General features: G+C 53.4%; 6 protein-coding genes across 6 annotated transcripts; 4 read left to right on the top strand and 2 right to left on the bottom strand.

Annotated features, from left to right (window-relative positions):
• Positions 1 to 543: 543 nt before the first annotated feature.
• Positions 544 to 4002, top strand: J4E87_000082 (uncharacterized protein; the record flags this gene model as incomplete). Its single annotated transcript, XM_049371742.1, has 1 exon — positions 544 to 4002. One exon carries the CDS (start codon positions 544 to 546, stop codon positions 4000 to 4002), a length of 3459 nt encoding a protein of 1152 aa, XP_049237876.1.
• A 378-nt stretch (positions 4003 to 4380) lies between these two features.
• Positions 4381 to 5551, bottom strand: J4E87_000081 (uncharacterized protein; the record flags this gene model as incomplete). The annotated part of the gene is made up of 3 exons (XM_049371741.1): positions 4381 to 4887; positions 4941 to 5404; positions 5461 to 5551. The coding sequence occupies 3 exons, from the start codon at positions 5549 to 5551 to the stop codon at positions 4381 to 4383; spliced, it is 1062 nt and encodes a 353-aa protein (XP_049237875.1).
• Positions 5552 to 6307: 756 nt separating this feature from the next.
• J4E87_000080 (uncharacterized protein) lies at positions 6308 to 7346 on the top strand (the record flags this gene model as incomplete). The annotated part of the gene is made up of 2 exons (XM_049371740.1): positions 6308 to 7016; positions 7066 to 7346. The coding sequence occupies 2 exons, from the start codon at positions 6308 to 6310 to the stop codon at positions 7344 to 7346; spliced, it is 990 nt and encodes a 329-aa protein (XP_049237874.1).
• A 615-nt stretch (positions 7347 to 7961) lies between these two features.
• On the top strand, positions 7962 to 9173 carry J4E87_000079 (uncharacterized protein; the record flags this gene model as incomplete). The annotated part of the gene is made up of 1 exon (XM_049371739.1): positions 7962 to 9173. The coding sequence occupies one exon, from the start codon at positions 7962 to 7964 to the stop codon at positions 9171 to 9173; it is 1212 nt and encodes a 403-aa protein (XP_049237873.1).
• A 119-nt stretch (positions 9174 to 9292) lies between these two features.
• Positions 9293 to 10927, bottom strand: J4E87_000078 (uncharacterized protein; the record flags this gene model as incomplete). The annotated part of the gene is made up of 1 exon (XM_049371738.1): positions 9293 to 10927. One exon carries the CDS (start codon positions 10925 to 10927, stop codon positions 9293 to 9295), a length of 1635 nt encoding a protein of 544 aa, XP_049237872.1.
• A 660-nt stretch (positions 10928 to 11587) lies between these two features.
• On the top strand, positions 11588 to 13300 carry J4E87_000077 (uncharacterized protein; the record flags this gene model as incomplete). Its single annotated transcript, XM_049371737.1, has 1 exon — positions 11588 to 13300. One exon carries the CDS (start codon positions 11588 to 11590, stop codon positions 13298 to 13300), a length of 1713 nt encoding a protein of 570 aa, XP_049237871.1.
• Between the last annotated feature and the right edge of the window lie 764 nt (positions 13301 to 14064).

Raw genomic sequence — 14064 nt, 5'->3', positions numbered from 1 at the left:
TAACGCGAACAATCTTGTACTCGTAGCACAAAGCATACTACACGGCAAACTCCACGATCATGAGTATTGTACATCTCGGGATCTTAAGCGCGACGTCCTTGTTCGGCTCGGCACTCTTCACATGGAAATGTTTGCCGATCGTTCTATGTAGGTCTCTGAGCACAAAACTGGATAGATCGCAATCTGTGAGATTCTTTGCGAAAGACACGTTCACCTCTGTCTATCGGGTATCGAATAACAAAATGCAGTAATACGTCCGATCCACACGTATTACAGTATCCAAGGTAATCAAACATCTTTCTGCATATAGCAGACGTGCACTACCGATGTCGCCTACCTCCGACGGGCGGATATGTGCATCAAGGCAGAGCAGACATGTGTATTACCGCTGCGACCGCTGTGTTGGCAAACAACGTAGTCCGCACAAATCCCATCCGGTCCCCAGCTGGTCGAGTAGCACTCTCATTCCAACTCAGCTCAAGCTCGTATCAATACTGTCATTGCAAAGATCTTCAGCGTACTCGTGCGTCGCCGCCAGCTATTATGGCCACGCTCGACTATCTCAAGAAAGCCTTAGTGCGAAGCGCCAACATCAAACCTTCCGTCACCTCTTCCAGGGAGCCCTTGACCGACGAACAATATGCGGCAGGCTTCGAAACCTTCGTCCAAGGACCCAGTTGGGCGATCTACCGCGACTTCATCATCCCAGAACTATCCTACCTCCTAGCTCCTGCACACCAATCAGATAAGTTGATCTCGGTTCTGGAGATCGGCCCGGGCCCCAAGAGCATTCTCGGGCATCTACATAGAAGCCTGCGAAAGAGGATTGGGAAGTACACCGCTTTTGAACCCAATGCCTTGTATGCTCTGAAGCTGGGAAAGTGGTTGCAGGATCATGATAAGACGGATACAACCTCAAAAGCTCCGTTTCCTTGCTTGGAGAGTAATCCTGTCATCTACCGTACTCGTTTCGATCCGGATTGTGACACGCCGAGTGGTGCCGATATCGAGAAGTACGACATCGTTCTCTTTTGTCACAGCATGTACGGTATGAAGCCGCAAGACAGTTTCATCAAGCACGCGTTGAACATGCTCCTCGATGATGGAATCGTCGCAGTTTTCCGTCGTGAGGGTATTTTCCACATCGACGGCTTGGCCTGCCATCATTCGGCTTCCTATCCCACCGGTTTCGTCGGCGTAGCAGATAACGATGACGCACTGGATGTGTTCGCATCTTTCGTCGCTGGGTTCACCATGCAAGACACCGACGAAGAAAACGCTGTTCTAGCAAACTGGCAAAAGCTATGTCGTGATCTTGCCCGCCGTGATGACGACCATCCCGCAACCCTTCTGTTCTCCGCACCTGAAGTCATGTTGGTTTTCAATCACCACGCAGACAAAGTGGAGGAACTGGAGATGCGCGTGGGCCCGATACTAGAAGAGAACCCGGTGAAGAACCAACAAGCTCGTCTACAACGCCCCGCCGCTATCGTCAGGCCAGATAATATTGAGAAGGTGCAAGATTGCGTCCGGTGGGCACTCAGACACGGCCTTGGCTTGACTGTTGTCGGTGGAGGGCACAGCGCACATTGCCACAGATCCAATGTTGTGGCGATTGACATGAGTGCCTTCGACTCCGTACATATACTGAAAGAGGTTGAGGATAAAGACGACCAAGACATTGCCTCCAATTCACTTGTAGTCGCTGGGGTTGGATGCAAGACAGTCAATATCATCAGTAGGACTCTCGAGAAGGGCCTCACTGTACCTCTAGGATCTCGTCCAAGTGTTGGAGCCGGACTCTGGCTACAGGGTGGTATAGGCCATCTTACAAGGATGTACGGCCTCACTTGTGATAGCATCGTCGGCGCCATACTCATCAGTGTGGCTTCCGGAGAGATCTTTCATGTCGGTCGGGTGCCAAGCAAGCATGTTCCGAAAGAGGCCTGTCGTCCAGATAACGAGACTGATATCCTCTGGGCACTGAAAGGTGTAGGAACGAACTTTGGTATCGTACTCAGCGTAACACTCCACGCCTATTTCGCCCACAAGTTTGTTACGCAAAACTGGGTAGTTCCTCTGAGCGACAATGTCGAAGCCAAATGCAGACTTCGCGAGTTTGATGAGAAAGTCGCAAAAGGATGCAGCGAGTTCTGTTCCGCCGACGCATACCTGTACTGCGAGAATGGAGGACTCAAGCTTGGGATCACGACGTTCGCCCCTGCCGATGCATCTTACCCATCACCTATGACTATCATGTCCAAGCGCGAAGGCGACATATGGGGAACCAACAGCGACACCAAGATCATGGATGGCGTAGAAGCGTTCGATGCCGAGATGTACATGTCTAAGATGCATGGGGGACATGGCGACGGCAAGACGTCATCTTTCAAGCGTTGCGTATTCTTCAAGGACATTGGAATGTCGAAAATCGCTCAACGCCTAGTCTCAGCGGTCGAGTCTCGTCCGTCGCCGTTCTGTTACCTCCATCTGCTGCATGGTGGTGGGAAGGCTGGCGAGGTCGCACCCGATGCGACTGCGTTCGGGTGTCGAGACTGGGATTTCGCTTGCGTCATCACCGGGGTGTGGCCTCGGGATGAGGATGGCAGTCGCGTTGCGCATGCTTCGGTGCAATGGGTGTACGACGTAGTCGACAGCTTGCTGCCGTTAAGCAGGGGCACGTACGGAGCGGACCTTGGACCTGACCCCCGAGATGCAGTGCTGGCGGAGAAGGCGTTCGGGCCGAATACCGTGCGCCTCGGTCGTCTCAAACGCCTGATGGATCCACGGAACGTGTTGGCGTGGGCCTGTCCGTTGCCGAAGCCCCCGTTGCCCAAACTCATCATTCTTGTTACCGGCGAACACGGCGCCGGCAAGGACTACTGTGCCGGCGAATGGGTCGCCGTGTTCTCTGAACTTAACGGCAACGCTTCTTCTTCAACGCATGGTCTTCGCGCGCAAGCTATACGCATCAGCGACGTCACGAAACGCGAGTTCGCCGACGCGACTGGTAACGACTTCCGCCGCCTTCTAGACGATCGGGCATATAAGGAGCAACACCGTTCAGCGCTGACAGCCTTCTACGAGAAACAAATCCAGGAACGACCCCGACTACCGGAAGAACACTTTCTTGAAGTTGTCCACAATGCGGCAGGCGCGGATGTCGATGTTTTGTTCATCACGGGGATGAGGGATGAGGCACCTGTCGCATCATTCTCCCATCTAGTGGCGGCGAGCAGAGTGATCGAAGTCCATGTTGATACCAGCGAAGCCTCACGGGTTGCTCGTGGGGTACGCACCGAGAAGACGACTGACTCTGCAGCTCCGCGACATCGTCCAAATCCGACCTTCGTCAACGACACACCAGGAAACGGCGCGGTACGAGAGTTTGCCGAGGCCTCCATACTTCCCTTCTTGCATAATGACCTACAACCACTGGCCGATATGGTACGCTCAATCCCAAACTTCCCCAAGCCGGGCATCCGGTTCCGACATGTACTCGGAATCTCGCAGCAGCCAGGTGGCCTTGCTCTTTGCGCATCACTACTACAAAGTCACTTCACTGGATGCTGGGCCAACGTCGATGCCATTGTCTGTTGCGAGGTGGGCGGTCTCGTCTTTGCACCGGCATTAGCATCGCTGGTAGGCGTGCCTCTCGTGCCCATTCGCGAGGCTGGCAAGCTTCCGCCACCTACCATCTCGGCCACGAAAAACGCATCGTATATCTCTTCCCAAGCTCCTAACCAAGCAAAGATTGGAAAGCGCATCGAGATAGAGCGAAACGCGATTATCGGCTCTGACTCGGTCGTAGTCGTGGACGATGTATTGTCGACGGGCGAGACTCTTTGCGCGGTGCTACATCTACTGAAAAAGGCTGGTGTGAAGAGTATCGCAGTCATGGTAGTTGCGGAGTTTCCACTCCATCGTGGGCGTAAACTATTGTACGATCGTGGACACGGTATGGTGGATGTGCAGAGTTTGCTTGTCTCGGGAGGTGACTAGGCGGTGTAAGACGGCTTTGCTATCGAAACGATTAAGGCATACACTGAATGAGATAGCATAAAGTCACAGACCATTCGAATCCCAACCTCATCTCATATGTTCTGCTTGTTCAATGTTTGCCAGCCCCGTAGAGCTGATTACGTCAAGGCAGAAGTCACCTTCGAGGCATCCTGATCATGACAATATTGATACAAACGAGATTCTCATTACTGCTATTAGCTATCTGAAACTACACTACAGTAAGAGTACTGCTACCACTGCCCTTGGCTGCCCGACTCGACCTCGACATCTTAGTATAAGCTGCCCCTTCACTTTCGGATTCCAGGAAGTGGGATCGCCAGCTCCACGATGTTGTGGCTTTCAGTGGAGCATGCTCCATCATCCAGGGTACTTTGGAGGACAATGGTTTTCAGGCTTGGGACCACCCTCGTCCTTAGTACACCCTATCGGATCCCGTCGCGGTGTACATTTTACATTTTGCTCATCCCATGTCTTTCCATCGTTTTTCGGATCATAGTAGAAGCATCCGAGGGAATAACAGTCGACGAAGGGGGTAACTCGGTCTGCTCTCCATCCGTGCATCTTGGCGATTTCTTCATTGAAACCATTGCGGAATGGTTGGGTCGCGTATTCTGCAACGCCCTTGTCCGATTTACCATCACATTCGTAGGTCCAATCGGAAGTTTTGTGATCCCATTCCAGTTTGATCATGAGAACCATCTGAACTGGGCCTCCGTTGGTCGGGTATACTATCAACGCCTCGGCCGGGACGGAGCAAAAGAACAAGTCTCTGTCACCACCGCTGTTGTCTTTGAAATCGCCGATTCTGAAGCAGTTCCGTGGTACTTCAGTCATCTTCTGGTACACGCTAGCCATCATACGGTACTATACATGTGTTAGCCCTTGAACATGACCACTTAGAGTACAGCAACGCTTACTCCCAAGTCCTGGAGATCTGGTAAATCCGGATTGAAGTACTCGTGCTCAATCTCGAGAACGAGCGCCGAGTCTGTTCGATAATTGTTGTCTCCATCCCGGAAAACCGCATTGCGAATAGAGCAGTCGTCTATGGTAGATCCTTTTTTGCACTTCTTGAGGATTGAGTAGATGCGTTCATACATCCGTCCCTGTTGGAAAGTTCCAGCGTGGGTAGCTCCCTTGCCGAGGCGAACATCAACACGATACCAGCCTTTGAGATGCTTCCACTGTTCCTCGACATCGGCAACGTGAACGTCGGAGCTGGCAGTCGACAATGTTGTGTTTGTGCTAGTGAAGCCATGGAGCTCGGCGAGCAAATCGCCTTCGGAGGGGGTATCTTCTGATGATACCTGGGAACTAGCTGGGGCGGGAGAAGTACCGACAATCGATGGTCCTTGGGGAATTCCTTGAACGGAGGAGGAGACTGCTCTCCAACGTCAGTAGAGCGATTGCGGGCTTATCGACTGGTTTCTCACTCACCTAGGCTGTCGGCGTCGATGGAGTCCGGGGCTGCGAGAGAAAGCGCGAGAAGCGCAAGGAAGGCGCAGAAGAGGGAGAAGGTGCACCTCATGTTGGCCGTGGTTGATTGCGCTGATTCTCGGGTTGCTGTTGGAGGTGGAAGCGTGGCAGGGCGTTGATGAGGGCAGGGGCAGGCGAAATGATATAGTGCGCAGGCGCCAGTCTGACATGGAAGTGGGCCCAGCTGCCTGAAGGCGACGGAGTTTGTGCGGTGAGTGAGCGGGTGAGAAGGGAAGGAGTAGAGCAGTAGCGTGTTGTTGTGCGATTGGCGCGGCCGCGACTGGGAGTGAAAGGGCAGGCGCAGAAGGGTTTACTACGCTCATCTCATGACAGCTTGACAAACCTAGACTTCATATAGTCCAGTTAGTGAGACATTGTAGATGGGAGACAACAGGTCGGTGACAGAAACAACAGTTGTCTCCGCGGTCATCCTCTATGTCATTTGGTGGCATTCCGATGGACGGGCTATTCTTCTCCAGTGCCATCCGGAAGAATGCGTATTGTTTGCAAGAGATAAACGCAAAGATGGCTGTGAGGCGACTTCAGCAATGTCAGTCTATCGAGGTAGTCGAGAGTCGACAATGCTCTGGTGTTGGAGAGTCAGCGAGTGTTGGGCGAGTTCCGCTTATGTCATCTCCCATCAAGCCTCGGCCTAACCTCCGATGCCCATCTTCTCCTCTCTTGCGAAGCTCACCAATCGCGTCCAGTGACTCCCAGGGATGCGCAGCGGACTATCCGTCATGTCATACCCGGCGGGGAAGCCGTTGTACTCTTCCACTGCATAGATTGCTAACCTACCGCACTGACCATGCCTACAGCTCGCCTTCTTCCTTCGTCACTTGTGCAGGTCGCAGGGTCATTCACACGGCGCCCCCAATGGCTCTACCCACGACGTATTACTCGGGCGCTCACAACATCGTCCAAGGACCTGCACGCGTCCGTTGCGGCAGGCACGCGGGTCGATCACGCCGAAAGCAATGACAACCAGACAGTAGCAGCTATGGGCCGGACCAAGTCGGGCAAGACCCTCAAAGTCCGCAAGTACCCAGCCTTTGAACGCCTCGAAGACGAACGCCTCTACCGTAAACAGCATCTCGCGGCTGCCTATCGCATCTTCGCCTCGCGCGGGTTCGACGAAGGTGTCGCCGGCCATATCAGCGTGCGCGACCCAATACTCACCGACCATTTCTGGCTCAACCCATTGTCGGCGCATTTCTCCCTGATACGCGTGTCGGATCTGATACTGGTGAACGAGGAAGGCGAGGTGGTGCACGGCGACCAGCCCATCAATGCGGCGGCTTTTGCCATTCACAGCGCCATACACAGGCGACGGCCAGACGTACATGCAGCCTGTCATGCGCATAGCGTACATGGCAAGGCCTTTAGCGCCTTTGGTAGGGAACTGGACATGATCACACAGGACAGCATCCGCTTTTACAAGAGCCACGGCGTATACAACCAGTTTGGCGGAGTCGTGCTGGCCAGCGAAGAGGGTGAGAGGATTGCGGATGCCTTAGGTATGACCCTGTCTACATTCATGCTTTACGCTACTGATCACTTGCACAGGTGACGGCAAAGCAGCTATCCTCCAAAACCACGGCATCCTCACCGTGGGCAAGTCCGTCGACGAAGCAGCCTTCTGGTTCCTCTCCCTCGACAAGACGTGTCAAGCACAACTCCTTGTAGATGCAGCGGCCGCTGGAAGTGGATACAAGCCCAAGATCATACCGGAAAGCGAGGCTGCCGAGACATATAAGCAGGTTGGGACGCCTGAGAAGGGATGGCTGGCATTCCAGAGCTACTACGACGAAGTACTTGCCAAGACTGGAGGCAATTTTCTGGACTGATTTAAGCATCCTATCGCTCAGCGAGGCCAGAACAGCCAAAATGAAATGCGAGACCTGTGGCAATTGGTGGAGGCCCGGGTTGGCGCACGCGACGCGTTCGATTTAGTCTTAATAAGGCAAGCGTCAGTCGAGTCGACGAAAGTCGGCCTGTCTTCCGTTCGATAGCCATGTCTAATCAGCATCATTGTCACACTCAGTGGATACTCACCTCTTCGTAGCTATGGCCGCTTGGAGTTTGTACGCATACTTACTAACCCTGTGACATGTTCTGCGATCCTTGGGGCCTAAATTCAAATGTTGAAGCCATGAACACTACACACCAGCAGCGCATATTGCACTATCCACCACTCCCACTATTGAACGTCGATTTCGGCATCAGTGAGGCTTAGCCGAGCATTCTGAATACAAAAAAACATGTCGTTATTCAGTGTGGACAGAATTTCTTCATTGTCATTGCGTCTAACATGTTGCACCAACAACTTTGGAACTTCGTGGACGCGACCCTTTCACTTCTGCACAAGTCTTGTCCCGCTACGTCATTTTATTGCTACCTTTCTACATGCAGCATTCTTGTTTGTCTCCCGAACTCACGTCGCTTACCGCCAATCCATCGTTATGGACACAGCAAGCCAGGCCACACGCACACTCGGATCGGGATCAGCCTTCCCTTTATCTCGCCCTAGTACAATGGCGCCTAAGAAGAAGCTCAAACCGACACCGGAAGCCGCGCCAGACACGCCGGTCGAGCGAAGTCGCTCTGTCTATGGTGACAGCCACGCAGCGACTGAGAAAGCCATGCTATCCGCACATGCCCACCACCTATGGAACGCTGGCGCGATCGACGAGCACATGGTCGCGGAGCTGTCGAAAGTCAACCCCAAATCCGACGTTCACAGCGTCAGGTATACAACAGACTACCTCGCAGCTCATCCAGACTACACTGGCGAGGACGCCGACGAGATACCAGCTATGCAGACTGCTATGAAACACCGGAGAAGCAGAGACGAGGCACAAAATAGGGTTTTGGAAGACTACCGGGCGGGACGCATCGATCTCTGGGGTCACCCAACTGGACATCAGGTCGATGATAACGGCAGGAACTTACTGTCGCATACTCAAGGTACCCAACGACAGTGTGAGATGCAAGGAGCATACAGGAACCGCGGTCTAGCTATGCGTGAGGAAGACTGCATCGGCAATGCCAGCGAAGGAAATGACAGTTCATCCGACAGTTCTGGACCTCTCACAATCACAGGACACGGACGCCGTACCGATCATCACCAGAAGGGAAACACACAAGCATTTGTAGCCAACGCTTCGAAGCACTTCGCGAATTCACCTATCAGAGAAACTCTGCCAACTGCAACCCTACCATCATTCGAGCAACGAATAGCGCAATTCCGATACACTCCGGATCTCCTACCCTCTGCCGACCCGTCTACAGCAACACCCTTTAGCAGCCCCACGCGCAAGTGCCCAAGCCGAGAAGAGCCCGATCTGCATTCTGGGATTGCACCCAACCGAGCGATCTTGATCTCCATATCCCCTTCACGATTGTCGACCCAGCGCTCAATGCAAGCTCGCACAGTTGTACCACTACAGCCTCTACACGGTAACTCAGACTACACCGATCTCGATTACTACAGAGCAGCAGCGCTCTGCCGAAAGCGCGGTATACCGAGTGGTGGGAACGTGCATGAAGTGCGAAACCGCCTTGTACGTGACGATGCTGCCGTGAGCGAAGGACTTCCGCGTGTGATGGCGTCGTCGATATATCGTAAGGCGTACAAGACTGCGGCCCCAGGTGAAGAGGAGATCGGCCATTGATGGGTAGCGTGGCCATAGGTTTCAGGATTTGCGCGACGATGTCGACCAGGATCTGCGCGACGATGTCGACTCTAGTTTCCAGCGCTGAATTAGTGGCAATGAAACTCTACAAGATCACTTTACTCATTCGTGTTCCTTCTCACCAACTCATTCTCCAGCTCTTCCCTCTCATCAAGAGTCAAATCACTCTTCGCTTTGCCGATTTTAACACCTAAGAACATGATGATCAAGCCCGCGCCAGAAAGCGCAGTCGCAAGCCAAAAGGCTACCTTGTAACTCCCCCTTCTTCCTCTCTCCTCCGTTTCGCTGACCGCTAGATCTGCAAATGAAAGGAAGACCGCGATACCCAAAAACAGTAATGAGTTCATGAAAGATCCCGCTAGCCCTTGACGCGCTTTTGGTAGCGACGTTGTGATAAAGATGTTGGCGACGTTGTAGGTGATGTCGATACCGAGTGTAGCGCAGATCATAGCGGGGAAGATGTAGGCCCAGTAACTGAAGTCGACAGGGAGAATCGCGAAAAGAAGCGTCGATAGGATGTACGCGGTACCGCTGATGAGAAGGAGGATGCGGCCTGGGAGGAGGTGCAGAATCAACCCACCAACGGTCGCTAAAATCAGTCCGCCAACGCACATGGGTGTAAACCATGCGGCGGTAAGCAGCGGACTGGCGCCGGCAACCTCTTCGATATAGAAGCTCGCATAGAAGATGAAGATTCCGAAGGTGCCGTACTGGAAGAACAGCGCAAGCGCGAGTGGCTTCATACCCTTGACACGGAATAGGTCAGGGGGTAGGAGAGGCTGTTCAGCGACCCAGCCTTCGATGTAAACGAATGCACCCAGGAAGATCCAACCGATGACAAAGGTGACGGGTATATAAGGTGTCGCCCATCCTTGTGGTGCATGGCTTCCATCCGTGAGTGCAAAGACCACTAGGACCAAACCTGGCACTACAGTTGCTGTGCCCCACCAATCCATCTTCACCCCCTTTCCTTCCTGTTTCGCCTTCTCTTTCTCTTCTCTCGGGTTGGGAATGCAAAGGTACGACGCAACGGCCACGATAGCGAGGATGGTCGATCCTATCCAGAAGAACCAGCCCCAACTCATGAACTGTGCAGCGACACCAGCGAAAAAGATGCCAGTAAAGAAGCCAACTGGCGCAAAAGCACCGTACAAGCTGAAGACGAGGTTCTTGCGCGGCCCAGGACGGTAGATAGAACCCAGCAGCATGATACCGCTCGGCAAGAAGGCCGCAGGACCGAAACCCTGCAGCGCTCGACATACGATAAGCATGACATAGTTTTGTGAGAAGCCGGCTATGATCGACCAGATCAAGAACCAAGCCAACCCGATGTTGAAGACAATGTATCCTCCAAACATATCAGAAAGCCGGCCGAAAGGCAGTAGGAAAGCTCCTGTTACAAGCGAGAAGACGGAGGCTGGCCATGTTTGCGCGTTGGATGGGATATCGAGGGCGGAGGTCAGGTCGGGGAGCAGGATGTTGAAGCCGGAGATCATGTACTCGGCTACAAACATGGAGCCTAGAAGGGCGAAGCAGAAACCTAGTTCGTGAGGGAGGGAGCGGAAGGCTGAGGGGCGTTCGCGGCCGAGTCGCTCGATGTCCGATGGGCTGTATGAGCCGCCATGTTGTGGTGGGCTTCCTTCTTCGGCCTTTTCTAATATGGGGGCTGAATTGTCGGATGGAATTGCGTCGCTTGGGGTATGTGAGGTAGTCTCCATCGGGTCGTTGGACATGGTAGTGGTTCCCGTGACGGGCTGGCTGGTATTAGGTGTAGTGAAAGTTATGATAAAGCCATCTAGATGTTTTGTCCTATGAGTCGATATGGCAAAAACTTTGAAGACGACCCAATTCCATCACAGTCTCATTCTTTCTATATGCTGTTTCCGGACTCCGAAATGACCGCGGACATTGTTGCTATGTGTAATGGAAGACATTTACTCGGGTGCTGAGCCTCAGAGCATACAGCCAAAGGCAAATCCTAGCGGTGACTGTGACGTCTGAGCATAAAGCCGTCACGATGTGGACCGTCGATGCAAAGATTGAGTCTTGGCTGCTGCATCGAGCCTAGACGGATCTATCGAGGTCTGGGGCGAACGGCAAGTCAAGCGAACCATGCGCGCAATTCCCCTCCTAAACCCGTCTTTGTCAGCGCCGGGAGACATGCGATTTGCTTGCTTCATCCTCGGGCTGCGCACTCGGTCAACATCGGTTTCTGTAGCTGCAGTCCGACAGATGTGACGAAATCCTGCATCCACATCAGTCTTGAGGGCGTTAGTAACCCAGTGAACCCGACCCTTCGACCGCCACAAGCAACGCGAAAGATCTCCACCCCACCAAACCTCAAGCACCTCAATACAGTCAACCGTCTACACATCTCGCATGGCGACCATCCAATGAGCGTGACGCCCTTCAATCTTCCGACCAAAGCGTGCCACAATTGCCGGAAGCGACGATGGAGGTGCGACCGGTCGCTGCCAAGCTGCCAGAAATGTTTGTCAGCCGGAACGGAATGTCTGGGTTATGGCAAGTTGTTTGTGTGGAATCGCGGGGTTGCGAGCCGGGGCAAGATGATGGGAAAGGGGTATGAGGAGAAGATGGAGCACGATGCTGGTGGTGCTGCAGCTGCGACGGAAGGGGCAGCCAAGACTCACGACATGCCGCCGAGGTTGGTGTGGGAGCACGAGGGCTCATCGCAACAACACCAAGTACCGGAGGCCGAATATGAAATCGTGCCCGCAGGATCGGTACCGGAATTTGCGCGCATGTCCGCGCAGGAACAAGATCAGACCATGGCCATGACTGCTGGCGTGCACCGACAGATGACAGACCCTTTGGTTAATGATCTCGATCGCAACTCGCGATACTACCTCTACCACTTCGCAACACAGCTGTGCGAAGTCATGGTTGTGTACGATGAGCCTGGACAGAATCCCATCCGCGACCTCATCCCCGCGACCTCTGCCTACCCGCTGCTCTTGCAGATCATTGTCGCAAACTCGGCGTTTCACGTCTTCAACATTACGCGCAACCCCATGGGCCAGTCAGCTTACCAAGGCGAGCGCAGTCCGACAGTAATGGCATATTACCAAGCTGTGAGCCGGTTTGGAGGTCCGTTGAAGTCGTCCTATAGAGACGCACTCGTGGCGAAGCAGCAAGCGCTCTCCTTACTTGCAAAGAGCGTGACTTGTGTGAATACCTCGAATATTGACCTCATATTGATCACTATCCTGCTGTTTGTCAACTATGCTCTGGTAGAGTCGGGCAGAGATAAGTGGAAAGTGCACATGGACGGTGCGCTGAAGCTCATCAAACTGCTGGGTGAGCCGGAGTATATACAACGGCCGATGAGTAGGCTTCGCCAGACGATTCTTTCGGACTTTCTTGTATTCCATATCCTCGGATCGACTTTCAGCTTCACGACGCTTCCCGCATTGATCCCGGAGACCATCGAGTTGGACCCGATTCTTCGTTACGCGGAAACAAATAACTACCTCTCTTGTCCTGGGCCGTTGTTGCGTGTAATGCTCGAATCCTTCGCCTTGCCCGATAGTCATGGGTCGCCTTCTGAGACCACCACGCCCATTTATCTCCAAGAGCAGGTGGGCGTACTTCTGCAGCGCGCGCTCGACTTCGATCCTATCGCATGGTCTTTTGAGTTCGAGCGTGCATCGCCATTCGACGATATACAGAAACGGATTCGAATAGCGTCGGCACATCGATCAGCAGTCTGCATCTATCTCGCTCGCGTACTACCTTCCACAAACCCTCTTCTCGACCCAGCAAGTGGCACAGCCCTCGTCAGCCTCACCGCTCTCGCCGATGACGTCGTCAATCATATTTCGCATCTTGAGCCTGGAGATGCACTCTTCAAATCAATCTGTTGGCCATTATTCCTTGCTGGTGCCGAGTCGGAGGACCCTAGTCAGCGCGAGTGGATCATGAACACACTGGATGAACTTTATGGTCAGATGTTCTGGGGCTATCTTCACACGTCCAAGCGCGTGTTGGAGGCTATTTGGCGTTTCAAGGACTCAGCTGGACCTGGTGCCGGCAACTGTTGGGTGGAAGAGGTTAAAGATCTGGGCAATGACATCTTGATCGCTTGAGTACGTGCAGCGGCCAAAGACAGAGTATGAAGGTGCGAAACAACAAAATTGAACGTCCGAACGGGGATCTATGTGCCCGCAACGGATTACCAGCATGCAGGCGGAACGTTACCTGGGTGGTAGTTACACTACATTGCAGACCCAGCTCCTTGGGTGTACCTTCCGTGACACTCACATCCCACGCATCGGTCGGACCTCCATTGCGAAAAAGTAATCTACTGCTGCAATTCCACAGACCATTCCTAGTCAAGATCGATGGGTGCGATGGCAGGCACCACCTAGTCTAGTCTGGTCGATCCCCGGGTGGTCGGTAGCGGGGTATCCGTCACGGGTACCTCAAGCTGCGTGCACCGTGTTATACAAGCACTTGGCTTCTCGAAACATGCAATGCGCATCGCCCAGGTTGTCTTACCACCTTTTTCGAGTTCTGGGTCGCATATTCGCGTTACTTCAAAGCCCAATTTTGTGCTTCGAGCTGCTCCGACGCTAAGACCTTCAAAGTACTGCTCTCGTGCGAAACTCCATCATGCGCACATGGCGTGCCATAGGAAATCAACTCGGATGGGTCGTATATGCGCTCTGCATGGTACATTCGACCCGCTTCTCTTTCGCCAATCAGTTATCAGCACCTCTGGATGCGCACCAGCTTGATGGAAAGCAGGTACCGTTGCTCGCTCAGAGGTAAGACCACATGGATCTTCTTTTTGAGAATAGGCGCAGCCTCCGCCTTTCGCGGCTTACCCTGTGTATGCTCGCTCTTGCAA

Source organism: Alternaria ethzedia, assembly GCF_023757985.1.
Source record: "Alternaria ethzedia strain BMP 0044 chromosome Unknown scaffold_1, whole genome shotgun sequence".
Classification (NCBI taxonomy): domain Eukaryota; kingdom Fungi; phylum Ascomycota; class Dothideomycetes; order Pleosporales; family Pleosporaceae; genus Alternaria; species Alternaria ethzedia.
This window is presented reverse-complemented; position numbering and strand designations above follow the sequence as displayed.